Raw genomic sequence first — 27,275 nt, forward strand, 5'->3', positions numbered from 1 at the left:
CCCAGGGCTCCGATTTCCAGACCTGCTGCAGCGGGGCTCGGGAAAGGGAGGCCCGGAGAGGGTGGAGACAGGGCAGAGCCACCGGAGGAGGAGCCGGGTGGCAGAAGGAAGAGCCGGACAGGAGGCTTGTGGCAAGCCCAGTGGCCCGGGCAGGGCCAGTGCTGGCTCCGGCCCTCTCACCTGAGCGTCTCCACTCGGTCTTTGCTTTCAGGTTCATTCAGGTTCCTCAAAAAACAGAGCGAGGGAGAGTTTAGTGCCGGATCTCTCGCTCCTTCCACCACCACAGACCCAGGTGAGGGTGGGTCTGGGGAGGTGCTGCCCGCCGGTGGGCAGGCCCGAGCCAAAGGCCACCTGGCCGCACCTGCGGGCCAACAAGGCTCTGCAGCACCTCCCACTGGCAGCTTGACAGTCCCTTTCCAGGAGGGAGCCCAGCACAGCCTGCCCCTCCCACACTCCAGAGCGGTGGGCCGGGGAGGAGGAGCCTCTGCTGGGGCGGGGTGCACGGGGCACCCAGAGCACTGGCGCTGGGTGCAGCATGAGGCGGGCTCCCCACTGGCCCCAGCCAGCGCTCACGTGAGCTTTTGTGCCAACATACGGGGGTCTTGGACTGCAACATTTCCAACTCTGGGAGAGCGGGGGTCTCGGGGACGTGGAAGCCTCTCAGGAGGCTTCAAGTGCCAAGGCCTGGAGGTGCGTGGAGGAGGCCTGGGGGTGGGTGCCGGCTGCCGCGTGGTTGTGACTCCCCAGCGGCCGGGCCGCCTGCCTGCAGGAGGAGGACGGGACGGGGAGAGGTCTGGCCCCGCTGAGCGGCTTCTCCAGCTCCTGACTGCAAGATGGGCGCTGGGAGCCGGGAAATCGGGGAATACAGAGGGGGGTGAGGACGGCAGCAGCACATGTAGAAGGGACACAGGGACACAGAAACACGAGAGACAGACACGATGCCAACAAGTGCACTGCGAGCGGGGAGCCCGGCGGTGCAGGGGAAGGGGCCCTGGCAGCTCTCCCCGGGCCTCCAGCAGGGCAAGCCCCCACCGTGACCCCCACGGCACAAGCACCAGTCATGCAGTGGAGGGCTGGGGGGCACGGAGCGGGGAGTGGGGAAAGCCTGAAGATCCCGTCTGGTTTCTCCACCAGCTGGGGCACCCAAGTGCCTTCTGGGCGCCCCAGCCCCAGAGCGGGGCCAGGCTGACACCTGGGGAACCAGGCTCCCGGCCCAGCCTTCCACCTGTAACTTGGCATTTGGCGCACCCAGGCCTGCAGAGAGGATGAGAAGGCCAGGGGTGAAGGGCCAGGAAGGGCGGTGTCTGCCCATCTCGCCGTGACCAGGCGAGGAGTGGCCCCTGCCCTAGAGCTGAAGGCCGCATCCGGAGAAAACGGCCAGCGGGAGAGGTTCAAGTCACCGCGGTGCTGGTGCTGCGGCTGGCCCGTGTTGGCCGGTTGGGGGGGCTGCTTCTGCAGAGCTGCCAGAAGGGGGTGCTGTGCCTCACTTGTGAAGCAGAGGCTCCCTGGGCGGGCCAGGAGGAGTCAGGCCGCAGCTGGGGAACCTGCAGCCGCCCCCTCCCCAGCCTTCCGTCCCAGAGGCCGGGGGAAGAAGCCCACAGCCCTCAAGTTCAGGAAGCCCAGGAGACCCCGAGGGAGAGACCGTCCCAGATGCACCTGTACCCCGGGGCAGCCTCCTCATAGCGCATGCACATGGCAGGGGAAGGGCCGGGGGCACCCAGTGCTGTGACCCAAACCTGGGGGTGGGGTGAGGGCAGACAATCTTAAAGGGAGAATCCCCGAGGAGGTCTCCCTGGCTTGAAGACAGGCACAACTGTGGTCTGAGGAAGGGCCCTCCCTTTCAAAGCCATTCGCCCTGAGGGCCATGTGCTCAGAGCCCACCTGTCTGAGGGCAGGCTTGGTGCTGACCCGCGGCCACACCAGGCTTCGTCCCTTTAAGATGGCAGAGGAGGACCACACAGACACGTTAGCAGATGGCCACGAGCCAGAACCAGAAAAGGGGAGTTAGTGATGGAGCAGGACACGGGACACACACACACACAGCGGGCTCAACGCCTACCTTCTGGCAAACCTGAAAGACAGATTTCTAAAAAAAACAAACAAAAAAAAGACAAAATAAAAAAAGAAATAAAAAAAACCCAACAAGACGGTGTGTGGATAAGCAGGTGGGGAGTGGGCTTCACAGGATCAAAGGTCGCCCCCAGTTTGGAAGAGCCGCTCAGCGAGACTAGAGTCCCAGACTTGCAGGTCTGCGCCCTGACACGAGGCAGGCAGGAGCGGCAGGCAAGCCAGTCCGGGGGCACCAGGGCACCCAGGCGGCCAGCTGGCTGGATGCACCTCAGGTGTGCCTCTGGTGGCTGGGGACTCACGATGTGAGACATTCCCTGACGAGACCCTCACCAGGACCCAACACAGGAAGGCCTCAGCTCTGGGGCTGGGGGCGGGGAGGCTCCCACAGGTCCCACGGGCTGTTTCATTTAGGGCCTCCCTCCCGGGAGCCCCTGGAAGAACTGGCTGCAGCGGAGGGGAGTGACTGGAGTCAGACACGAGCCATTGTGGAGGCGGGGAGAGGGGGTCAAAGGGGGCCAGGTGAGAGACCAGGAAAAATTTTCCTCCCTGGCCCAGCCTGGCTTAGGCCTCATGACTTTGCAGCTGCGTCACCAAATATAAGTTTCCATGGGAACCCAGGAGAGAAGAGGGGGCTTTTATTTTAGCATCTGAGTTCACACTCTCCTGGAGAGGAGGCGGCATGGGCCATCTGCCGGGGCCAGAGAATGAGGGGTGCCTATGGGGAGTTGGCGAGAGGCCTAAGAGGACGGGTCTGGGCACACAAGGTGTTGACGACCCCATTTCCTAGCCTTCATGGGCCTCTTTTAACCCCAGGAACCCAAGCCCAGCTCTAGGCATCCCCACCCCTGAGCAAACAGGAAGGCCTGGCCTCAGCCTCTCTGCCACCCTGCGCTCCCTGCTCACCTGCGTACAAACTTGGAGGTGAACTTGCTGAAGATGCTCCCAGAGGCCCCCCGCCGGCCCTGGCTGTGGCCAGAGGGAGAAGCTGGGGTCACACCGTAGGGCAAATTCTGCTGGTCCCGCACTTGCCGGAGCTGCCCAGCATGGAAGGTGCTTCGACTGGACACACCCCGGGGGAAATTCGTTCGGTCTGGGGCTCCACCACTGCTGCTGATGTTGTGGGCGGAGGGGGAGGCGACAGGGACACGCTGGGGGGCGGTGCTGTGGGAAGAGTCGGGGTAAGGGGAACACATCAGGGTACAGGACAGCTGTTTGCCACTGGACACCTGCAGCGCCCCGTGGTGGGGCCGGGGGGTGCTATGGCAGAGGCAGCCATCACGGAGGACACAGAAGGAAGGGTGTGACCACTGAGGACGGTGGCAGGGAGGAAGGCTCCCGGAGGAGGAAGACGAAGGACGGGGGTGGGGTGGGGGCAGGGAATGACCCGTATGTGCAGAGCAGCACAGGCTGCAGAGCTGGCTCCCTGAACTCTCAAGAGGACAGTGGGGACCAACCCTCACGGACGGAACCCCCAGGATGCTGACCATCCCCGGGTCCCTGAGGAAGCCCAGGCAGGCTCAGAACAAAGCAGCCTCCCTCGGAGCCGCAGGACTGCTTCCCGCACAACTGTGCTGAGGGAGACCTGTGGAAGAGGGACACTGACGCTCTTTTTTGTGCCTTCCACTTCTTGGCTGCAGGGGACAGAGCCGTGTCCTGTGGCCAAGAGGACAAGAGAGCAGGCCCCCCGGAAGGAAGAAGTTGCTGGGGGCAGGGGGAGGGCAGCAGGTGCACCAGCTGCCCCAGCACACTTGCCTGGGCCGCGGCACCTCACAGTTACTCTCCGTGGGGGGCAGCCCAGAGGCCTTGTTGGGGTGCACGGAGGCCGACATGGATTTCTGGTGCTGGCGGGGCCGGGCCGCAGAGACTGCGGCAGAAGCAGAAGCCGTGGAGGCCCGGGACCCTGGCATGGTTAGGCTAGGAGACAAAAGCAGCGGAGAGGCCTGGGTTAGGGGGCGGCCAGGGCTGAACGCCCGGGTTAGGAAGCAAGGGCAGGGAAGGGCCAGAGCTGGGAACGGCAGTGGGGTGCGGGTCAGGCCCGGGGAGCAGCGAAGGGGCGTCAGTCAGATTTGGGGATCGTGCAGGTGGGGCGTGGAGGGAAGGGGAGGAAGCGGCGAGGGAGGCCAGAGCCTGGGAAAAGGAAACCGGAAGGAGAGGTGACAGGAAGCACTGCCTCCGGCTGCCTTGGTCTCCTAGGGATTCTAAGGTCCAGGTGTCTCTTCTACAGGAGGAGTGCAGTGTTGCTAAGAACTGTCAACAGGCGCGGAAGAGGGGGCGCCCAGCACACAAGAAATGCAGATGGTCAAGGTCAGGGCACGCTGCAGCCACCCTCAACAGGTATACCCCTGAGATGGGCCGTCTCTTGGTTCTGCCCTGATCTGGAGCCCCAAAGACAAAGCCTCAGGCGCTGATGCATGGAGGGCAGCAGCCACGCCCCGGCTGCCGTCAAGAAGCACAAAGGCCATGGAGATGACCACTGGGAGCCCCCACTCGGTAAACCAGGAGGAGCGGTCAGAGAAGGAAGGGGAGGAGGAGATGGCGTGGAGCGGGGAAGGTGGACAGCCAGACGGAACAGAGCCAGGACAGGACTCCAGGGAGCGGGCGCGACGCTCTGGTGGGGGCGGGAGACGATGCTACTGACAAACTTCACCGCTGTGAGGGGGGCTGCCGAGGAGCGTGGCGGGCAGGCCCGGGCAGCTCACCTGTCTTTGCCGTTCTGGATGGAGGCCTGGCCAAGGCTAGCCCTCTCCAAAAGCGGGGAGTTCCTGCTTCGATTTGTGCTGGTGGAGAGGACGCTGTTCTGTGGGGAACGAAGGGCAAGAGCTGCTCTACAGTCAGGTTCACGCAGGGGCTCCCCTCCACCTCCGCCTCCGGCAGGCGCCGTGGCTCAGACGGGACTTTGCTCTCCTCTTGGGGCTGCGCTTTCTACAGTGAGCAACAGTGGCCACCAAAGGGATGAGGTCTTGGACTCAAAGAGCTGCTGGGGGTGAGGACTGTGGCACGGTAAGTTAAGCCGCTGTCTGTGGCACCGGCATCCCATATCGGAGTGCCAGTTCAAGTCCTGGTTCAGCTCCTTGCTGGTACGCCTGGGAGAGCAGCAAAGGATGGCTCACGTACTGAGGCCCCTGCCACCCACGTGGGAAACCTGGATGGAGTTCCAGGCTCCTGGCTGTGGCCTGGCCCCGCCCCAGCTGCTGCAGCCATTTGGGGAGTGAACCAGCAGATGAAAGATCTCCGTCTCTCCCTCTCTCTCTGCCACTCTGCCTTTCAAATAAATAAATCTTTAAAAACAAAAAAACAAAAACAAATAAGGAAAAGAGCTGCTTGGGGAGGGGAGGTAGTGGGGAGGACAGGAAGTGGGGCCTGGGACTGATGGGCGTGGCTCACCGTGGAGGGGGTGGGGGTGGTCTTCTTCCTCTCCAGGCCGGGCAGGGGGCTGGCAGGCACTTTGGCTGTGCTGCTGGCCTTCCGCCCTGGCTCCCGGTCTTCCTCAGGCCTCTTATTCTCTGCATTGTTGCTCTGAGTCTTCTTGGAGTAGGAATTAGAGGTGGGAATGGCAGGACCAGCTGCAGGGCCAGAGGGACGGTGGGTGGGTGAGGCGGGAGCGCGGAGTGCCGATCCGCTTGCAGGGCTCCCCTGCGCCCCGCGGGCAGCTCTGCCTCCCCACTTCACAGAGGCTGAGGAAGGCTAAGGGACTTGCCCACAGCCGTGCTCCCAAGTGGCTAAGCCGGCACAGAAGCTCAGCTGTGTGCCTCTAAACCTGCCGGAGTACAGCCTTTGCTGCAGAGGGCGAGTCCTACTTACCAGCCCCCAAGATGCTTACCCTGGTCACTGAAGCGCCGCTGCTTGGGGTTGGCCGAGACACTGCGCTGTACCTTGTGGGAGGGGGAGGGGGCACTGCTATTGGTCAGATCAGCCGAAGGCCGGGGCTTCAAGGTGATGGTGTCACCTTCCAGCTGCAAGCACAGAGAACGTGGCTTCAAGGGTGGTGATCTCCCTGGGCGGACTCATGTTCACGTCCCACCCTAGTCCAGCACACACACACACACACACACACAGCCCAGGCTCCCATGGGACGTCACTCACAAGACCAACCAGTACCTACACATACCTCCTCCACCCCAGAGACACCTGTGCCCTGGCACAGATCCTGACGACAGACAGACACAGCCAAGGACAGCACCCAGAAAGACTCCCATCCTCGACAGAGACACACATGCCCAAACCCAGGGAGACACTAACACCCAGGAGAACACACGTCAGACCCAGAGCTGCCCCTTCCCCACACATAGCGATGTGGGCCTGAACCGAGAGAGGGGGCCACCATCATCACCACCAGCAGGGTGGGGACACATGGATGCTGGACCAAGCCCAAAGGGGCAGAAGAACAATTACAGAGCTGCCAGACCTGCAGACTGGACAGACACACAGACAAGACACAGCCAGACCCAAGTCACAGGCAGAAGCAACACACAGGCTCCAGAGTGCTGTTACACACAGAAACCTCCCCAAACCCAGAGCAGCACCCATCCGACAGATAGAATCGCAGACACCCGGACTGACACAGAACTGCCACTCAGAGGGTCTGGCCCACGTGAATCAACTCACCCACATGGAGCCCAGACTGGGCCCAACCCCAAGCCCACCAGCTCTTACCCAGCCCCTGAAGGAGATCAGTGAGAGGCCAGAGGGCCTCAGACAGCAAAGCTGACGCTTAGAGGTGGCCAGCAGAGAGCACACCTGCTGGAAAGGCGCATCTTCCCTACCACTGCTAAGAGCATGGGGTGCTACCGATGCCGGGTCAGGGTCAGGGAGAGGGTGGGCAGCACTAACCTCAGAGCTCTTGTAGCCCAGGAGCAGGTAGGTGGCCATCACCTCGTTGTACCTCTGGCTCACCAGCGAGTCCTGGATCTCTTCCCGTGTGTACCCCATGGACACCATCAACTCTGCACGGGGGACACACAGTTAAGGCTGCTCTTGACCCCCAGCAACCGCAGCCTCGTGGCCTAGCACGGCCTCACCTGTCCGCCGGGGGTCCTTGTAGTCAGGAAGGGGCTCCACGTAAGGCTTCAGTTCATCGTCCTCGTGACCCACATTCATCCAACGATCTTTCATGATTTGCTGGGAGCAAAGGGAGGGGAAAAGGGCAAGGGGGGAAGACACTCAGCTTGGGGGTTTCTGTGGGAACCCCCGGACCACCAGCCAGCGGCCTCCGGGCTGCTCACCTCTAAAGTGCCTCTCTTGCTGGGATTAAGAATGAGAAATTTCTTCAGCAGGTTTTCACAGTCCGTGGACATGTAGAACGGAATTCGGTATTTTCCTCTCAGCACCCGCTCCCGCAGCTCCTGTAGGAGCACCCAGGATTAGCAAAGTTCACCCATCTCAAGGCCAAGGGAAGAAACCCACCACCCAGGACCCTGGGAGCGTGACACCAGCCACGCTGCCAGCAATGAAAGCCGGTAGAAGGCAGAGAGGCTGGCACAGAGAGGCACAGGAGCCAAAGACGCTCTGGCATGGCCAGGGAACCCCAGGCAATGCACCCTTTCCCCCGGGAAGGAACTGTCAGTTCCCAGACACAGGGGCCCGGTAACTGCTACCACCTTAGTGAACCCTTCTCAGAAGCTCTGGCTTCGGAAAAGTGTACACAGGCGCAGGTGAGGGGTCCGGGGAAGACCAGAGCCGCGAGGAAATGCAAAGTAGTGAGCGTGCGCTAAGCTTGCACTGCACTCCACCTTGAGGTTCTGTCCATCAAAAGGCAGGGACCCGCTGACCAGTGTATACAGGATGACCCCCAGGCTCCATACGTCCACCTCGGGTCCGTCGTATTTTTTGCCCTGGAAGAGTTCTGGGGCAGCATAAGGGGGACTGCCACAGAAGGTGTCCAGCTTGTTCCCAAAAGTGAACTCGTTGCTAAAGCCAAAGTCTGCAATCTTGATATTCATATCAGCATCCAAGAGTAGGTTTTCTGCCTGGGAGGTAAGAGGGAGAACATCAGGGGAGGTGCACCACACTGAGGCGCTGTGCAGGGAGGAGCTGAGGGACACAAGGAAAATGACGGGAAGTTGTCTCCTCTCTGCCAACTCCAGGGCAGGGCAGGAAGAAGGCGTGCAGGCCACTCCTCACTCAGGCAGCCACAGCAGAGCTGGGATCCGCAGGCCCAGGGGCCCTGAGCGGTGTGCGAAGCCTCTGCGCCAGGCCCAGGTTAACCACTGTCATGTGTGCAAGGGCGGGGCAGTCATGGAACACAGACAGCCTCAAACTGGAAGCCCTGAGCCACAGAGGAGGTGGATGTGCGGGCCTGCAGGCGATGCACCTACAGACATTCTACATCTTCCCCTTCACCAGCCCTGAGGCTGCCGGGAGGACCAGGAGTACCTGGGTGGCCCTGCCATGCCCCGCACTGCCTACTGGAGTGGGAGCCCCAGCCCAGCTGCGAGGCTCCTATCAGAAGCACTCCTAGGGACGTCCTGGTCAACTGGTCTGATTGTTACAGCCAGGTAAGGCACCGACACAACCCCATATCCGAGCGCCTGGCTTTGAGTCCTGGCTCTGGTTCCTGATTCCAGCTTTTTGTTCATGCACACTCTGGGAGGCAGCAGTTGATGGCTCCAGTACCTGGGGCCCTGCCACTCAAGTGAGAAGCCTGGAACGCGTTCCTAACTCCCAGCTTTGGCTTGGCCCAACCTTAGCCTTGTGGCATTTGGGGAGTGAACAACAGTGATGGGAGCCTGCCTTCAAATAAACAAATCGTGTGTGTGTGTGTGAATAACTGGCGGGGGTTCCCGTCAACTCTTGGGCCCTGAGCATTACTGATGGTGACGTCACAGACAGAGGGGACAACCCAGCCTGCACTCAAAGGCACAGGAAGAAGCGTGCGTCTCACCTTCAGGTCTCTGTGAACAATAAACTTCTGGTGACAGTACTGCACAGCAGACACTATCTGGAAGGAAGAAGAGGGTCAGCCTGGGCGCCCGATGGAGCTAAGACTGTGCGACCGAAGCACCCAGCAGAGGCCACCGACAGGCAGCCGCCCCTCCCTGGATGCCGAGGGCAGGGAAGGTGGAGCAGTGACCACATGGAGGGAGGCGCACCCACCTGGCGGAACTTGGCTCGAGCCTCTTTTTCTTTCATCCGGCCGTGAGCTACCAGGTAATCAAACACCTCTCCTGTGAGAGACGGGGTGGGGACGGGTCAGGGCTGGGAAGGCCGGGGGAGAGGGCACCCACCAGGAAGACGCAGTTCCATACCTACCGCCACTAGCATACTCCATGACAAGATAGAGGGTTTTCTCTGTCTCAATCACTTCAAATAATTTCACTGCAAAAGAAAAGGCCAAGCGTTGCATCAGAGCAGTAGCAGGAACCATGTACCGAGCTCTGAGGTGCACAGGGCATCCAAGGACGAAGGCCCCCTCCCCAGGACCACCTCCTCTCACCCCTGCCAAACACTAAGTTCAGCTCAGTGTCGGCCAGGGATGCAGCTGCTTCCAAGCTGAGCTTCCCCGGAAGCATCCCTGGCAACTCAAGACTCCAGAGGGCCCCGCGCCCCGGGAGGAAGTGGGGCCTGGCCGGAGGAGGAGGTGCAGCTGGTTCTCACCTATGTTGGGATGATTCAAAACCTTCATAATTCTCACTTCGCGGAACAGCTGGAAAGGAAGACACCAGGGGTCAGGCTTGTCCCGCTGCACAGGGCCCTGCCAGGCTGCTTTCCCAGAACCAGAGCAGGCAGGGAAGAGGGGAGAAGGGGAAACAGGAAGGGAAGCAGGCGTGGCGCCTGGCGGAGTGTGGGCCCGACCAGCTCAGGGGTGAAACGTGCGCCTCCAGCCTGGTCTGGGGGGGTTCTAAAGGGTATCCCACCAGGGTTTTTTGTTTTCCCTCGGTATATGATGCACACAAGGCCCAGCGCTCTGTACTAAGGACTGGGCCTTTCTCTCCTGGGCCTGTGAGGAAGAAGCCACTCCTATATATAGCTGATGCCAATTTTAATCAAATCCACCTCCACACACTCACGCTGTCTTTGTGAAACAGAAATCAGGGGCTCCCAACCACACATTTCCATGAAGAAAGATGACAGAAATGAGCTCCTTTCCCTTGGCGGGGGCCAGAGACCTGAAAGGTGAGGCTTCTGTGACTCCCAGGCCTCCGCACCCACACTAAGAGCAGAAGGGAGGGGTACAGCGTCTGGAACAGAGTGGACCCACGTTTCCCCCTCAGGGTGTCCAGGAGCTCGTGTGAGCTGGACGAAGGGCAGCAGCAGCGTTCCTATGCTCAGGAGCCGAATCTGCCGGAGCCCCCGTGGAGCCCTGGTTTCCAGCTTTCTTCCCTGGCTCCACAGCTGGGTGAAGAGGCAGAAGGTCCTGGACACCATGGGAGGGCACAGCACCGAATCGGGCCAGAGGCAGCTGCAGGGCGTCCCCTTGGTTTGCAAGGGGCACTGTCTGGAAGACCCTGGGGTTTTCTGGGTTCCTCTAGAACCCAGAGGGGCTAACTTCCTCAGAGACATCTTTTTGAGATCCTCGCCAGGGTGAGATTTAAACAGTGCTTTGGCCAGAAAGGGACGGCCTTGGTTAAGCGCGGGTTGTATGTATCCGATGCTGGTGCCTCTGGCCAGTCAGCAAGAAGGAAGCAGCAGAGGAGGCAGGGCTGAGTGGCGACCACTGCCATGAGGCGCTAGGCCCCCCAGGGGCCCGCACTTCTGTGGGTCAGAGCCGGACTTCCAAGGGCAGCCCTCTTCCCCTTCCTCCTGGGAGGCTCCAGGCAGGGAAGCAAGCCTTGGCGATGACAGCAGCGGTTCCCCTGGACCCAGGGAAACTTGAGGGGCCCCAGGGGCGACAAAGACAGGAACCCCCTTGCCTCTGGTTGTCCCTCCACTCTCATTTCCTAAGCACCTCCCTCATTAACAAGTGGCAACTCCGGCCCCAGACTCCTGGCATCACCTATCTGTCAGCTCACAGCCTTGCCCTCCACCCCTCGACTCCCAAAGAAAAATGCACTGGCCATGAGCTGACGAGAGCTGGGTCTTGGTCAGAGGGTGAAAGCCGGGTCAGTGGACCACGAAGGCACCAGGGCCCCCGAGTGGGCAGGCTTTTGAAGCCACACAGGAGCTGCCTCCTTCCCCCGCAGCCGGGGCCCGGGACAGGCAGGGGGACAGAGAGCTTGCAGCTCCACAGCCACCTGGTCAGTGCCCGGAGACCTCCCTGCTGCAAATCAAAGTCTCCTTTTCCTTTCGCTCTCCTCCCAGGTCTGCAGAGGGGTGTTCCCAGCGGGGGGCCTCCCCCCAGCTAGGTAGGACCTCACTTTCCCGCTGTTCAACCTCATCTAGCAAAAACTACACACAAATGATTTTGACCTCTGGCCAGGAGGAGCCTGGAAGTAAAAAAGGAAAACTGGGAGGACCTGTCCTTAATCTGGAGTTAGAGTTCAGCGTCTCAACTCCAGGCTACAATGTGGCTGGCACAGGAGTCGGGGCAGGTTCCCTGCCTCCTCTTCTCTTTCCTGTACTTTTTGGGCCACTCCCCGGAATCATTCCAGGACTTGGAGCAGCTGCATGTATTTGTAGTAATGGCTGCAAACACGTATTTTTGCGTAGGGCCAGGCACAGACCAGAAGGTAGCCAGATGCAGGCAGGAGGTCAGACAGCTGGGCCATGTGGCTGAAAAGGAGCAGAAAAACCTGCGGAGTCAGTGTCTGTGGCCAGGACGCCCACCCAGGAGGGGCCACCCCAGGGGACCCAATCAAGGCCTCAAGGTGGGAGAGCCGTGGGGAGCAGAGGCTGGGGAAGAAGAGGGCTCTAAAATATAGTTTGAAAAACCGTGGACAAGCATATGGTCAAACAAATCCGAGATTCAGGAGAAGGCCCAGATGGAACGGGGACCCGCCGGCCCTGAGGGAGGTCTGCCAAGGGCCAGCGGCTGCCCTGCGCTTACTTTCTGGAGGCTGGAGGAGTTCAGCTGAGTCTTGTCAATGATCTTCACGGCTACCTGAGCACGAGACAAAAAACAAAGCACAACACAGACCCCAAGATGGCCTCTTTGAGCGGGTGAAAGCCAGGACCCGACGCTACTTCCTCCTTTATGTACCTGTTGATCTCACCGCTCTTAGCGTCCCTGTGGGCCCGAAAGGTGGCCTGCAGCCCTAGTCCCGCCAGCGCAGGGCTGGGAGCCGCAGCCCGCCCCGCCTCAGCGCTCACCTCCTTCCCGGTCAGGATGTGCCGGGCCAGCTTCACCTTGGCGAAGTTCCCCTTGCCGATGGTCTTGAGGAGCCGGTAGTTGCCGATGTGGGGCTGCTCGTCGGCGGAGGGGGCCGAGTTGCGGCCCCGCAGCATGTTGGACTTACTGCTGGGCTTGGAATCTAGGTGTCCCAAGGTGGGCTGCAGGGGGAAACAGACACACCTGTACTTGCCGCCCCTCCAGGCCCCTCACGCCTCGCCTTCAGCACTCTGCGAACAGTGCACGAGGCCAGGGTGCTAGGGCAGACTCCAAGGGGCTGGGAGGCACGTGAAGGACCACAAGGCAGCGGAGAAGACAGAAGGGGACGAGAAGACAGCCAGTCTTCTCTCCAGAGAGCTGGTGGGTGCAAGAACTTAGGCCCAGAGCTGTGTCATCCTGGATCCACTGATGCCCTGTGGATGACAATAGCCCAGCAGCTCCTTGGCCACCCGCACGAAAGCTGCTGGCGTGACATGGCCAGAACTGCCTCAGAGCCCTCCTGCCACCCAGCCCGTCACCCCAGTCTGCTAGTTCATCACCTGACAGGTGTTTGTCATGTCTCCTAAGGAGCATGGCAGCCCACGAGGGCAGTCCTGTGCCCTTCATCCATGGACCGCCCATGCCCCAACTGGCTGGTCAAGGCAGTGGTCTGCCTGGCTCTGCTCTCCTTGGATGCTCCACAGCCCAAGTAAGGCTGTGAGGAAGCAGAAATTACCAAAGGCACTGAACAGGTACAAAACAGCATAAAAAAGGACATGGTCCAGGAATACACTATAACCACACTTCAAAAAGCTTATGGAAAAGGAGAATTAAGAGGCAGGTTTATCTTGGCAAAAATACCACAACAAAACAAAACCAAACCACCCTAAACTGAAATCCACACACAGTGGTTTCCTAAAATCCATTTTACAAGAACCTGTGTGTCTGAGCCTCTGTAGACTCTGTATAGTGCTCATCACAAAGTGACTGTATGATGTAGCAATTCCCCTGCCAGGTGGATGGCAGAGGAAATGCAAACACGGTCACACAGCGGCCTATGTATCAACGTCCCGTCCACAGCAGCCAGAGCACAACGACCCAGACGTCCATCAGCCACACGGCACGGCGGCCAAAGGCAGTGAAGGTGGTGAAGGCCACGTGCCAGGACAGGGCAGACTCTGGGCTGGCCACCGGGGACCACACATGCTGCAGGATTCCTTTGACGTGAAGTGTCTAGGACAGGCAGATCTACACAGGGAGGAGACCAGCGGCTGTCGAGGGAAGAGAAGGGTAAGTAAAGAAGACCTGACAGTGACAACTAAGGGGTGTGGGGTTTCTTTCTGGGGTAACAGGAATGTTCTAAAGTTGCACAGTGATGATTATACAACTCTATGAATTTAATAAAAGCCACTTGACTGTACAGCTTGTTTCTTTACAAGAGAACAAATCCACTTGTATGTATTTACTTAAGAACGTGGAACGTTTTTATGCATCTGTGTGTCACTTGCACGGGACCATGCGTATCTTCCAGCATCATTCCAATTTTACTTAGTCTATGTGCTGTCGAAGTGAGCGCCACGTACACTCTGAATGGGTGGGCTGTGTGCTACGTGGATTGTATCTCAATACAGTGCTAAAGGAGGGTCTGCTCTAACTCCTGTCCCGAGATCCAGTTTTCCTCTCTCAAAGAACACCTTGCCACTGTCACTGCAGCACATTGGGACAAAGCTGTTGCCAGAGCCTTGCCCCAAGGCCATCCAGAGCTGCCTTGAAAGTTTAGGGAGACAGTCTGGATGGTTACGGTGTGACCAGGGGGGTGTGAGTCAAAGCTCTTCTTTCAGCGTCCCTGCTGGCTGTAAGCGAAGCCCTCAAAAGCCAGGAGAAAAGATGGACTTGCTAGGGAACTGTCCTTGGCAAAAAGCTCGCTTGCCCAACTAGATGCTTTGCAAACGACAGAAACAACACAACACGTGAGCACACTGCTCTGACTTCCCCTTCCGCACCATGCCCACGTGGGGCCTCTGCACAACGGCTGTGGGCAACTTCTTGGTCAGCTGACTGACTCAGACTCCAGAAGCCCACTGCTGGACAAGCGAGCCCCACAGCTGGCTGACTGATGGGGAGGCTTCTGACATCCCAGAACAGTCTCTCCTAACTTCCTTGGGGCTCCAGCTGTCTCTTCCACCAAGCCCTCACTCCTCCACGCCTCCGCACCTCCCCAGAGTCCCCTTGCTACTGTCTGTCCACACTGCCCTCTTCTCACACTCCCTGTAGCTCGCCTAAGCCTGGCTGCTCCCCCAACAGTGTTTGTTAGACAAATAGTTTAAAATGCCTGCTCCTGTCCCCAAAGGATCTCAAGGGTCTGTACTCCATGGAAAGAAGGGCATTCCTGGTTCCTGCTGGTACCTGATAGGGTCAGCCTCCTAGAGGGCACCCTGAGGTGCAGGTGTTTGGGGCAGTGGCTAAGCTGCTGCTTGGGACATGTAGGCATGATGAGGTTCAAGTTGTCACTCCATTTCTTGTTTAGTATGGTGACATCTGGGTATCCCACATGGGTGGCAGGAATCTAAGTACTTGGGTCACCATCCACTACGTTCCCAAGCGCATGAGCAGGGAGCTGGATTGAAAGGGAACAGTGCTAAGAACCACGCCCATATGGGACACCGGTGTTTCAAGTGGCAGCCTACCTGTTGCACCATAAGGCCAGGGCCCCCTCGACTCTTTTTTTTTTTTTTTTTAAAGATTTATTTATTTTACTTGAAGAGCAGAGTTAGAGAGAGACACACACATACACAGAGATCGATCGATCAATCGATCTTCCAACCGTTGGTTCACTCCCCAAATGACAGCAACAGCCAGAGTTGGGCCAGACCAAAGCCAGGAGCTAGGAGCTTCTTCTGGGTTTCCCATGTGGGTACAGGGACCAAAGCACTTGGGTCATCCTCCCCTGCTTTCCCAGACACATCAGCAGGGAGCTGAACTGGACGTGGAGCTGCTGGGAATCCATCAGCGCTCACGTGGGGTGCTGGTTCACAGGCGGTGGGTTAGCCCGCTGCGGACTCCACCTTTGACTCCAGCTTCCTGGTAAGACACATCCGGGGAGGTACATGCTCAAGTTATTTCAGTCTCTGCCACCCACAATGGGAGACCCAGACTGAGTTCTTGGCTCCTGGCTTTGGTCTGGCCCAGCTCTGGCTGTTGTGGGCATTTGGGGAGTGAACCAGTGGATGGAAGATCTCTTCCGGTGTCTTTGTCCTTCTGCCTTTCCAATAAAATGAAAATGAATAAATTAAAAAATCTAAAGAGCAGCCCGGGCCCACCTAGCAGGTTCTCAAGACCCGGCCTGTGGCTCTCCTCTTCTCAGCCCCATCCTGAGGTTCTTTTTGTTTTGTTTTGTTTTGTTTTTTTTCACAGACAGAGTTAGACAGTGAGAGAGAGAAACAGAGAAAGGTCTTTCTTTTCCATTGGTTCACCCCCCAAATGGCTGCCACGGCTGGCGCGCTGTGCTGATCTGAAGCCAGGAGCCAGGAGCTTCCTCCTGGTCTCCCATGCAGGTGCAGGGCCCAAGCATCTGGGCCATCCTCCACTGCCTTCCCAGGCCACAGCAGAGAGCTGGACTGGAAGAGGAGCAACCGGGACAGAATCTGGTGCCCCGACCAGGAATAGAACCCGGGGTGCCGGCGCCACAGGCGGAGGATTAGCCAAGTGAGCCGTGGCGCTGGCCATCCTGAGGTTCTTGTCACTCCCCTCTTCTCTGAGGCCAGGAGCCCGCCAGCCTCCAAGTCCTTAAAAGCTAGCTGAGGGATTAAGCGCCTGCCTTGGGGTCTGGAACCTTGGCCACTCTGCTGCCAAACTAGGGAACCCTTGCACATCATGGGCTCTGCCCTGCCCACCCTCTGGGTGCTTCTGGGCCCAGGGCTGTGTGCGCTCCTGGCCTGGCTGCACACTCTCTCCCTTGCTGGTCAGGACAAGGAGTGCAGATGCAGGGGCTCAAATCCCAACTCTGTCACTCACTCAACACAAATCAGCCTTATTACAGCCAGCGACATCCACAAGAGGGAGGTGCTGCTTTCATGAGGGGCGCAGAGAACACCCCAAAGATGCGTGTTGGAGCATCCCGCACATCTGTCCCCCACCGCCACTAGCTTTAGTACCTTTACCTGCAGAGTGAAAACACACGTCCCCTACTTCCCTGAGCAGAGGCCGCATGTGAGGTGCTGCATCCAACGCTCAGGAAAGAACAGCCATGGCGTCCCCAGATACTGATGTTCCCAGAGCAGGGCCCTGCCAGGGTCCAGCTGGGCACCTGCTGCCTGCCCTGCCTCTAGCCTCACAGGGGTGAGGGGAGCCAGGAACTGTGATGGGCTGGCCCAGGGACAGAAAGGAGGCTCTGCTGCTCAGGACTCAAGAGCAGGCGCACGCGCTCTGCCATCCGCTCTTTGATCCCCTGCTCCCAAGTCAGCAAGCCCCGTCTCAGGACCGAACAGCCCACCTCGAGGCACTAAAGCTCGGACCCTCTGCTATAAATGTGTCTCCACAGCAGGACATGCGGCAGGAGAAAGCGACTGTAGGGAGGAGAAAGTCCCCAGGAGACAGGGCCTCTTGGGGAAGGCCCTAGGCGAGGCAACTTCCTCACCTGGCTCCTTCCCTGAAGGATAAAGAGGCGAGGCTGTTGGGGGGCTGTCCTGGGGGGAGCGTCCATCTGAGGTGTGCCCGGGTCCATCCAGGGAGGCAGGCTGAGGTCCAGGAGGTCCTCTGAGCCAATGAAACAGGATCTGCCGGGGCCAGCGCTGTGGTGCAGCGAGTTATCGCCTTGGCTTGAAGCGCCAGCATCCCATGAGTGCCGTTCGAGACCCAGCTGCTCCACTTCCCATCCAGCTCTCTGCTATGGCCTGGGAAAGCAGTAGAAGATGGCCCAAGTCCTTGGGCCCCTGAACCCAGGTTGGAGACCTGGAGGAAGCTCCTGGCTCCTGATTGGCGCAGCTCTGGCCGTTGTGGCCATTTAGGAAGTAAACCAGTGGACAGAAGACCTCTCTCTCTCTGCCTCTCCTCTCTCTGTGTAACTCTTTCAAATAAATAAATAAAATATCAAAAAAAGAAAGAAAGAAAGAAAGAAAAGAAAAGAAAAGAAAAAAGAAAAGAAAAGAAAGAGGATCTGCCTACAGCATGCTCTCCCCTCCACCTGTGGGCTGCCTGTTCTAAGACATGAAGCCCAGGCAAGCCCGCAAGGCTGCAGGAGGTCTGTGCAAGGCAGCCCCGGGACTCCCCAGCAGCCTTCGGAGGAATAAGGGGTCCCCCTCAAGGCAGGATCTGCAAGCAGCTCACCGAAGCAGGCCTGATTCAGAAGTGGGGAGCCTGCCAGCGAGAGGCGGGGGAAGGCAGAGTCTCAGACACACTCAGTCTGCAAGGCCCTTCAGCCTGGGATCTCAGAACTTGGCCTGGGCGTGTTGCCAGGCTCGTCCGGAAGACAGCCTCCACCCCGAGGCCTGCGCTGACTCAGGTAGACAGGGCCCCCTGCCCTAAAGCTGGAGGCGCCTGCCACCGGCTCTCCCCAGGAGAAGCTGCGCTCTGGGGCTGTCTGTGTGGGGCTGGCTCCAAGTGTCCCGAGGCCTCCCCTAGGCTGGAAAGGGGCCGCATGGGAAGGGGTATGGGCAGGCACTCCCAGGCCAGAGGCAGAGTAAGCCAGAGCGCTGTAGAAGTGGGGAAGAAAAGTGTTCCCTGGGCACCAGCCCTGGGCAGGGGCCGGATCCCAGTCCTGATCTCACTGTAGCACCCAAGCGACCTCTGTTCACAGCCAGCCTCCCGGGCCTCTGCCCCTTAGGCCGGCCGCTCCCACTGCCTGCTCCTCTTTCTTTCCTGGTTTTTGCCTCTTCGACATCTGGACCCTTCCTCTGGATTTCACAGCCCCGTGCCAGGGCCTGGCTCCCTCTGGCACTGTGATTCAGCGGGTCGGGGGAAAGGCACAAGGGCAATTGGAGTCCAGAAAGGGAAAACATACCCGGCTGGAGAAAGGGACCAGGACTACCACCGCCTTCCATTCAGCAGGGCCCACAGCAGAACCTGTCAGGCAGCAAGGGCAAAGTACAGAGGCCGGGAAGAGCCAGGCCCAGGGCGGAGGCCGGCTCCGTCAGCCGCCCTTCCTCAGCTCAGCGGCAGCGGCGGGCGACACCTTCCACCTCCTCCTCAGCGTACAGGAGCGGAGCTGCCGGGCCGAGCGGTTCCTGCCTGGGAACCTGGACGGTGTCGCAACCGAAACCACCACTAGCAGAGAAAGGCTGGGTTTGGCCTGGAGAGCAACGGGGACAAAGCTCTGCAGCTTCTTGGGCCGGCCCTGGTGGCCAGGGAGCGCCCGCACATACCCAAGCAGCAAGGTGGAGGAGAGGGGCAGGAGGGGACTGGGCAGGAAGGCAGACACAGAAAGAGGCGGGTCTGCTCCAACTTCCTCCTCCCCTCCCCCCTCGCTCCCCGGAAGTGGGCTGCCCCACCCTCCCCAAGGTGCTCTGCTGGGTAGCAGCTGGTGAGAGGGTGAGGAGGAGCCTCACTCAGGCAGGCCTATCATAAATCCCTTATCTCACCTGCAGCAGGTGGGACCTAGGTAGGGGCAGATCCTTTAATGAGACCTCAAACGGGGCTGGGTCACAGACCAACAAATGACCCCAAATGACCCCCTGAAGAGCCGAGGGGCACAGGTGTCAGCAGATACCACGACTTGCGGTGGCAGGCGGACTTCCTACTGCCTGGAGAAGTAGTGCTTAACCTGAGAAAACGCACACACCTGTCAGCCACAGGACACTTTAATCACGGCTTCAGGGGCTTCGGTAACCCTGGGGAGCCCTTCAGAGACCTATGGCTCTAGGTCAAGCACCTTTCTCACCGACCGAGAACGACAGGTTGAATCCAAAGGTTGGGGAACGATCCAGATGTCCCTCTGAGTCCTTCCCGCCCCGCACGTGCCAAGTCCGGCCCCAGGCGTCTGCTCAATCCCAAATCTTCAGTCACCAATCCCTCGCCTGCTTCTACAGGAACTCCCACGCTTCCCCTACAAAGCCCCCACTGTCTGCGCACGTGCTGAGCACGGGGCATGGTGGCTAGCTCATGTGCAAGAGGCCTTTTTTGGGACCATGGTCCCCATCTGTGTCCTGGTCACAGAGCCTCCCGGCTGGCTCTTGGTTCTGTGTAACCCAGGGCCGTTCCCATTAAGCAACTCTGTAAAGAACCCCTCCAGGGGAGGGTGAGGCTTCCTCTGTGCCCTCGGTCCCTGAGCAGCCTCTCCGGGAGACCCTGGTCCTCAGGGATGGCCCACAGAGCCAGTGTGCTCCACCCCATCACACGCCGACACTCACGCGTCTGTCCTCCAAACACAGATCTACAGCATGAGTGGTCCCTGTGGCCCAGGGACAAGCTGCTGCCACAGCCCAGGGCTCCGGCCCGGCTGTAGCAGCTGCTGTTCCTCACAGTCACCCTTGATGCTCAAGTCCTGGCTCTTCCTGGAGGGACTGACGGGAGGATGTGAAGCCTGGGACCCCAGGGAGGAGAGCGCCCCATGGTGGCCAGTGCTGGAGCTGTTTGAAGGTCTGTCCAGGTGATCCCAGGGCACCCCTTCCTTCCTCCACCTCCCCCCAGGGTGGGAGACCCTGACCTCAATGAAGAGGCCTCTATTCCGGGGCCTGGGCTCGGGCTTGCTTGAGCCACCTGTCCCTTCACTGAGGGCAGCCTCTAACAGCTTCATTCTTCTAGCCCTGGGGCTTCGCAATGTGACAGTCTCTGTGGCAGACAGCAAGGGGTTCCACAACGGAGGAAGGGCTGCGCACTGGCCTCCGGCAGGCTGACGAGAGATGGGGCAGAGTCACATGGCTGTGGCAAGTCCCTAGTTTTTGAACAACTTCTTGTTTGATAGACAAAGACAAATGGACACAGAGAGCACCTACCCAATGCTTCACGCCCCCAGACGTCCACAATGGCTATGGCTGGGCCCAGGCTGAAGCCAGGAGCCAGGAATTTGATCCCTGAGTGGCAGGGAATCAATTCCTTGAGGCACCACGGCTGCCCCCAGGGTGAACACCAGCAGGAAGCCGGAGTCAGGACCCAGGTGCTCGGACACAGGAGGCCAGCGCCCTCAAGGGCGAGGTGAGCAGCTCAGTCCTGAGTGCTTTGCACCCTTCCTTCCCTTGGTGCCTCCAGGAGCCACCATTTCATCCATGTCCGTGCCTACAGCAGCGCCTGGTGCCCAGGGTGGTCTGATGTCCCCCTTCCCTTCTGGGGAGGGGCTTGATTCCCCTCTCAAAGGCCCGGGAGGAGTTCTCATTCCTGAGCAAGTGCCACGCAGCTGCCACTGGAGCATCCTGGATGGGACGCACTCACCAGCGGGGAGGCAGGGCGCCCTGGCTTTCAAATCAGCTGTGGCTGGCTCCACCTGAGGAGGACCAGGCACCCTGAATGTCCCCTTGCAGAGGAGAGGCTGGGGCTGGGGAAAGCCATCAAAGCTCCCCTTTCGCAGCCAGGGAGGTGCCTCCCCGACAAAGGACACCAGCAGAGCCTGCAACTTGAGCAGGATGCCAGAGGCAGGGTGGCTCTCGGAGCTGCAGCCCTCACCCCAGGGCAGGGAGCCCAGCACTGCAGCCTGGCCATGGCGGGCGGGGGGAGGGCCGCAGGCCTCCAAAGGCACCACAGCAGAAGCCAAAGGCTGCCAGCAAAGACCAGCAGACAAGAGCCGACCTGGAGTGAAAGTCCGCTCACTCCACTTCCCGCCTGGAAGCCACAGTGCAATGAGCACTCCTCAGAGCTCCCGTCCTCAGAGCCACTTGAAACACTGGGCTCCTCTCGAAACGCAGCGGGTTCCACACACAGGGCTGCAGGAGCTTCCTGTGCCGCGCGACCCGAGAACCTGCTCATCGGCTCTGGCCACCACGCCGATCGCCCCAGTAAGCCTCTGTGGAGCCGCAGCCGAGCACAGAGAGGTTCCTGCCTCTTAGAAACTCAGAGGTGGGAAACCCTACAGGAGACCTACATCAGTCTCTGATCACGGGCAGGGCGGCACAGCACAGCGAGAGCTGACGCAGGCACCCCTGGGTGCGAGCCATGAGCTCAGCGACTGACTTCTCTGTGTGCTCATTTGGAAAATGAGGACATTAACCTGCACCCATTTCACAGGGTTACAGGGAAGACTGAAAGAATCCATGTCTGTGCCTACAGCAGCGCCTGGTGCCCAGGGTGGCCTGATGTCCCCTTCCCTTCTGGGGAGGGGCCTTGATTCCCCTCTCAAAGGCCCCGGGAGGAGCTCTCATTCCAGAGCACTTCCCTAGAGCACCAGCAGAGGCGAGCTGAGCCCCACCACTCCGGCATTCCTTCTAGAACAAGGAAATGTCAGAGTCCTGCCATGGCAGGCTGGCAGGCAGAGGACCCTCTTTCCCCCACAGCAAAGCATCCCGTCAGGAGCGGGTGAGTGACAGGCTGGCCACGCCTCTGTCCGCCCTGTGGCCCAGAGCAGGATGAGGGTGGTCCTGCCAGGCCCTGCCTGGGCTCTTCCCCTCCTCATTAGCTCCTTAACGCCTCCTTTCCTGAAAAGGCCCGAGCAGCAGCCGCCATACCAGTGCCACATGGTGCCAAAGGCTGGGGGAAGCTCACATTGCCAGCCTCACACTTCACTCGGCTCCTCCCGTACCAGTGGGTTACTGTCACCATGGAGACCAGCAAGTTCCTCCCTACCACGGGAGCCAGCCTGCCGGCAGCCCCAGGCTCTGGGGCTGGGGGTGGAGGGGGTGGGCAGAAACAGCCTGCAGCACAGAGGTCTGGCTCACTCCACAGAGGACTATGGGGAGTTGACGGACACCGACCAGTGCGGCTCAGGTGCCTGGGCCGTCCTCCTAAGCAAAGCTCATTGTCCTTGTCTGGTACTTTGTTTTTGGCATATTTGCTGGACACTGGGCTTCTGTACCCGGTTCCATGGCTGTTTGCAGGGAAGCTGCATATGGAGGGGTGAGGGGTGTCACTGGAGTTCGACCTGTGCTGAGAGTCCAGTGGCATCACTCTGGCTGTCAGGTAGAGAATGGGTACCCACTGTGGTCCCAAAAGCTTCCCAGGTCCACACACTGCTCTGGGTAATGAACGCCACTGCCTGTGACGCTGGCATCCCACACGGGCGCCAGTTTCTGTCCCAGCTGCTCCACTTCTGATTCAGCTTCCTGCTAATGACCTGGAAAAAGCAGTGGATGTACTCGGACCCCTGCCACCCAGGCGGGAGACCCAGATGAAGCATCTGGCTTCAGCCTGGCTCAGCCCCTGGGTGTTGCGGCCATCTGGGCAGTGAACCAGGGGATGGAAGATCTCTCTCTTCCTCTGTCTTCCAAATACAAATGTAAAAAAAAAAAAAAGAAAAAAGAAAAAAAAAGGCAGTGCTCTGCCAAGCAAATAAAGCCTTCTTTTACAAGGTGCAAGCAAGGAAACCCCCTGGTCCCTTGTTCAGCTTGAAGCAGGGTACCTTCTAGGCTTCCTCCTTGACGCTGAGCACTGTCCACACCATCCACTACTTCCTGTACCCTCACACTGGACTGCCCATGCCAAAATATTCACAGAAGAAAACCGGTGTAACTTTGGATCCTGAAAGTTGCTTTCCCCTGGCCCGTAACACGCACTACATACAAGGGCTGAGGAGGGAAGATCAACACTCTTGTCTGGAGACCCAATCCCCTCTTTTTTTTTTTTTTTTTTCTTTTTGACAGGCAGAGTGGACAGTGAGAGAGAAAGACAGGGAGAAAGGTCTTCCTTTACCATTGGTTCACCCTCCAATGGCCGCTGCGGCCGGTGCGCCACGCTGATCCAACACCAGGAGCCAGGTGCTTCTCCTGGTCTCCCATGTGGGTGCAGGGCCCAAGGACTTGGGCCATCCTCCACTGCTCTCCCGGGCCACAGCAGAGAGCTGAACTGGAAAAGGGGCAACCAGGACTAGAACCCGGTGTGCTGGCGCCGTAGGTGGAGGATTAGCCTATTGAGCCGCGGCGCCGGCCCCCATCCCCTTCCAACACCCTTGGAGCTTCCCTGTTAGACTGTACTACAACTACAAAGTGGGGGGACCTTGGCCTGTCTTATGTGTGGCCCAGAACTATGTCTAGCACAGTATTCAATAAGTACTGAAGAAATACAGCTGGCATTGTGGCTTGGCGAGTAAAGCCGCCACCTGCAATGCCAGCATCCCACATGGGCACTGGTTTGTGTCTTGGCTGCTCCACTTCTGATCCAGCTCCCTGCTCATGGCCTGGGAAAAGCAGCAGAAGATGGTCCAAGTGTTTGGGCCCCTGATACCCACGTGGGAGACCTGGATGAAGCTCCTGATTCCTGGCTTCAACCTGGCCCAGTGTTGGCTGTTGCAGCCATCTGGGGAGTGAACCAGCAGATGGAAGCGCTCTCTCTCTCTCTCTCTCTCTCTCTCTCTCTGTAACTCTGACTTCCAAAACAAATATTTAAAAAGAAAAGTACTGAAGAAATGAATGTGTACAGTAAATAAGAACATGTGTTGAGGTACCTCCATGATGGCCTCTTGGACCTACAACTGACAACACACATCTGCGAACTCTGCAGACAACATCCAAGTGGGCAGTGGGTCCTGAGATTGCTCCTTCCAAGGGTAGATAAAAGATGGTCACCAAGGTGAACTGGAGACAGACTCACAACACAGGACCAGCCCACCTGCTCCCCAGCTCCCTGTCAATGAAGCCAAGCCCTCCTTTCATCACAGGAGGGAACCCTCCCTGCTGCCAGGGACAAACACCAGGCCCTCCCACTCAAGCCACACTCACCTCCTTCTCCGCCTTGCTACCAACACCCCTGTGTTTCCCTGCAACAGTGTAATGCAACATGGGTCATTCTGAGGGCCACTGACTGGGGAGGTGACAGTGACTTGTATAAGGATCGTGGGAGACATCTGTTTAATGTCTACCACACTGAGAGCTCTGCCTGAACCAATATGCTGACTGTAAGGCCCTGTCAACCCTAGGATGCAAAAAAAAAAAAAAAAAAAAAATTCACCCCTACACACCTGCCTCCTGTCCTGCCTGGTGCACAAATAAGCATTCCCACCCTGCCCCCACCCTTCCTAAACTGTCTCCTGTTACAGAAAGCAAAGGAACTAAAAACGGCAGCTGGGGAGCTCAGTTGACTCACCCAGCATAATCATCTCCTCCCAGAATCTCCCATCTTCTCTTGGGGTTTTTGCCAACACAAAGTAAAAAAAAAAAAAAAAAAAAAAAAAAGGCATGAGATCTTAAAAAAAAATTATCTCAGCATTTATGCAACAGCCCTCTACCTGGGCGCAGAGTTAACCCCTTGTTTCTGCTCTTTCCACTGTGGCCTCCTTAAAATGCCTTTATGCTGAGTAGAACCAGCCCAGGCTGGGAAACAGGCCTTGCGGGTCCTCTCCGGCTGCTGACAGGTGCTGAACGAGGCATGTGCCTCTTTCCAGCGCAGCTCCCTCTGAAGTGGAAAAAGTGCTGCCTTCCCACTCCTCCAGTTTCAAAGAAGGAGTGAAGGAGGAGGAGGAAATGTCAGGAGACTCACTGGGACAAAGTTTGCTGTCCCAGAAGTCACCATGGCCAGAGGTCAGAACACAAGCAGGAGAAAAAGCCACAGAAACCACCCAAGGCCAGTCCTGCCACCTCTCCTCACAACATCCCCCCCCAGGCCAGGATGTCAGTAACATGGCTGTTCCACTTACGTGACCACCAAAAATCAAGCTGGGGGAGGGTGTGTGACATCAGTTAGGATGCCCATATCCCACATCACGATGCCTAAACATACATACAGCTCTGCTCCTGACTCCGGCCTCCTGCTTGTGCAGACCCTGGGAGGCAGAGGCCGTGGCTCAAATGACTGAGCTCCCATGTGGGAGAGCTGGCTTGGATTCCTGGTTCCCAGCTGCTGCTCCTGCTGGAGGCCACTGCAAGTGGCAGGGGAGTGCACCGACGGAAGCTCTAGTTCTCTCTCTGCCTCCCAGACACATAAACACCCAGCAGGCTGTTCCTGCTGCTGAGCAGAGGGCCAGCTCCCCACGACTGTCAATCACTACCAACAAGTCAGGAGAGGGCTCCCGAGTCGTGGAAGGGGACGCCCTGTTTCAGGAACTACCGGATTATGGGTCAGATCAGCTGACACGGAAGCCCAGACACTCCTGTCTCTCAGAGCAATCACAAAGACCAGAGCAATTCTCCAGCAACCCTTCTGGGTAGGAGGAGGTGGTGTTTCCTTTTGTCTTTGTCACCTGGCTTCACTTACCGATGGGACATGCTCTGAGAAGTGTTGTTCGGTGAGTGCCACTCATGCCAGCACTGCCAGCTCTCAGTAGGTGATGTGACCACACTGGGCCGCTGTCCCACATGTGCTCATTGTGTGCCACAGGACTGTAGTAAAGGACGGTGCCATGACCACAGAGTGAAGATCCCCTCCACCAGCACGCCAACCCCAAGGCAGCAAAGGTTCTACTCTCAGGAGCCACTTCTCTACAGAAACACACGACCAGTGGGTTGTGCTCTCAGGCCAGCTGAAAGGGGCCCAGCCACTGGAACTGGGCGGTAAATGAACAGGAGATGATGAAGTCTGAGCTGCACAGCTTTGTTCTATGGGTACCAAGGGCAGCACACACCGAGGCCGCCTGACCTTTAAAGTCAGGGAGAGGACCTGATGCGAGAGGATTCGAATCTGACGTGAACAACAGCGTGTCAAAGGATGGGGGGTGGCACTGTGATGCACCGGGTTGGGACGCCCACATCTTCTATCAGAGTGCACGGGGTTGAGCCCCGCGTCTGCTTTCGATCCAGCTTTCTGCTAATGCACATCTTAGAAGCAGATAATGTCTTTTTGACAGGCAGAGTGGACAGTGAGAGAGAGAGACAGAGAGAAAGGTCTTCCTTTGCCGTTGGTTCACCCTCCAATGACCGCTGCGGCCAGTGCATCTCGCTGATCCGAAGCCAGGAGCCAGGTGCTTCTCCTGGTCTCCCATGCGGGTGCAGGGCCCAAGAACTTGGGCCATCCTCCACTGCCTTCTCGGGCCACAGCAGAGAGCTGGCCTGGAAGAGGAGCAACCGGGACAGAATCCAGTGCCCCGACCGGGACTAGAACCCGGGGTGCCGGCGCCGCAGGCAGAGGATTAGCCTATTGAGCTGTGGCACTGGCCATGTCTTAAATATTTGGGTCCCTGTTACTGACATGGGAGACCTGTATGGAGTTACTGGCTCCTGGCTTCAGTCTGGCCTAGCCTCAGCTGTGACAGGTATTTAGGGAATGAACCAACAGATGGAAGACCATTTCTTCATTTTTTCTCTCTCTGATGCTCTTTCAAATATATAATTTTTTTAAAAATCAGTTATTTAAAAAAAAAAAAAAAAGCACTGGAGCTTGAGGCTGGGGTATGGGGCAGGAGAGGCGTTGAGATGGAGAGGAGGACTGAGGCTGGAGGACAGGGATCTTGAATGGTGCTGCCTTGCAGGAGGAAGGGCTCATTAAGGAAGACCAGACGGGGAGGGCAAAGGGCCCCTCCGACAGTGCCTTGACATACCAGGGGCAAATCAATGCTCCCCTGTGAGGCGGTACCTCCTGCTTCCTCACTGGGCATGTCCCAACATTGCACTGAGGTCAAAGGCTGTGGGATCCTGTGTGGAGAGGCAGGGCCTGGGCAGCCATGCTGGCTACTTTGCCAGACAATGCAGGAGGGTTTATCTGTCTACAGTCAGGGCCTGAATGCAAAGGCCAGGCTTCCCAGAGGGCCTAGCACAGGTCAGCTATGGCTTTGGGCCTGCAGTAACCCTCAAACCCAAAACCTGAGGCTCACTAACTGCAGGCAATGACAGTTTTGCTCCTGTTTGTATCTTTCTTGATTTAGGAATAGATGACGGCCATCTTCTATTACAAGTGCCCTTTTTTTTTTTTAAATTTATTTAAAGGCAGAGTCATAGAGAGAAGGAGGGACAGAGAGAGGTCTCCCATTTGCTGGTTCACTCCTCAAATGGCCACAATGGCTAGACCCAGGGCGGTCCGG

At 58.4% G+C, this 27,275-nt stretch overlaps 1 protein-coding gene across 7 annotated transcripts in view; it reads right to left on the bottom strand.

The window, feature by feature from the left end:
* The window catches only part of MARK2 (microtubule affinity regulating kinase 2), a 68,801-nt gene that overhangs the window by 2,162 nt on the left and 39,364 nt on the right, over nucleotides 1–27,275 (bottom strand). The window contains exons 1-18 of one of the 7 annotated variants that reach the window (XM_062195941.1): nucleotides 18,252–18,559; nucleotides 12,256–12,435; nucleotides 11,993–12,046; nucleotides 9,664–9,712; nucleotides 9,319–9,384; nucleotides 9,163–9,233; nucleotides 8,951–9,007; nucleotides 7,800–8,036; nucleotides 7,293–7,412; nucleotides 7,089–7,188; nucleotides 6,901–7,013; nucleotides 5,891–6,023; nucleotides 5,455–5,633; nucleotides 4,770–4,867; nucleotides 3,823–3,984; nucleotides 2,974–3,231; nucleotides 2,060–2,086; nucleotides 181–225 (exon numbers count right to left, since the gene is read on the bottom strand). In XM_062195941.1, the coding sequence (XP_062051925.1) occupies nucleotides 181–225; nucleotides 2,060–2,086; nucleotides 2,974–3,231; nucleotides 3,823–3,984; nucleotides 4,770–4,867; nucleotides 5,455–5,633; nucleotides 5,891–6,023; nucleotides 6,901–7,013; nucleotides 7,089–7,188; nucleotides 7,293–7,412; nucleotides 7,800–8,036; nucleotides 8,951–9,007; nucleotides 9,163–9,233; nucleotides 9,319–9,384; nucleotides 9,664–9,712; nucleotides 11,993–12,046; nucleotides 12,256–12,390 (1,904 nt within the window). In that variant the 5' untranslated portion in view covers nucleotides 12,391–12,435; nucleotides 18,252–18,559. Of the gene's footprint in view, nucleotides 1–180; nucleotides 226–2,059; nucleotides 2,087–2,973; nucleotides 3,232–3,822; nucleotides 3,985–4,769; nucleotides 4,868–5,454; nucleotides 5,634–5,890; nucleotides 6,024–6,900; nucleotides 7,014–7,088; nucleotides 7,189–7,292; nucleotides 7,413–7,799; nucleotides 8,037–8,950; nucleotides 9,008–9,162; nucleotides 9,234–9,318; nucleotides 9,385–9,663; nucleotides 9,713–11,992; nucleotides 12,047–12,255; nucleotides 12,436–18,251; nucleotides 18,560–27,275 lie in introns of those variants that run through there. The other 6 variants (XM_062195938.1, XM_062195939.1, XM_062195942.1 and 3 more) reach the window with 6 other exon arrangements.

Source organism: Lepus europaeus, chromosome 7 (genome assembly GCF_033115175.1).
Source record: "Lepus europaeus isolate LE1 chromosome 7, mLepTim1.pri, whole genome shotgun sequence".
In the NCBI taxonomy this organism is placed as follows: Eukaryota; Metazoa; Chordata; class Mammalia; order Lagomorpha; family Leporidae; genus Lepus; species Lepus europaeus.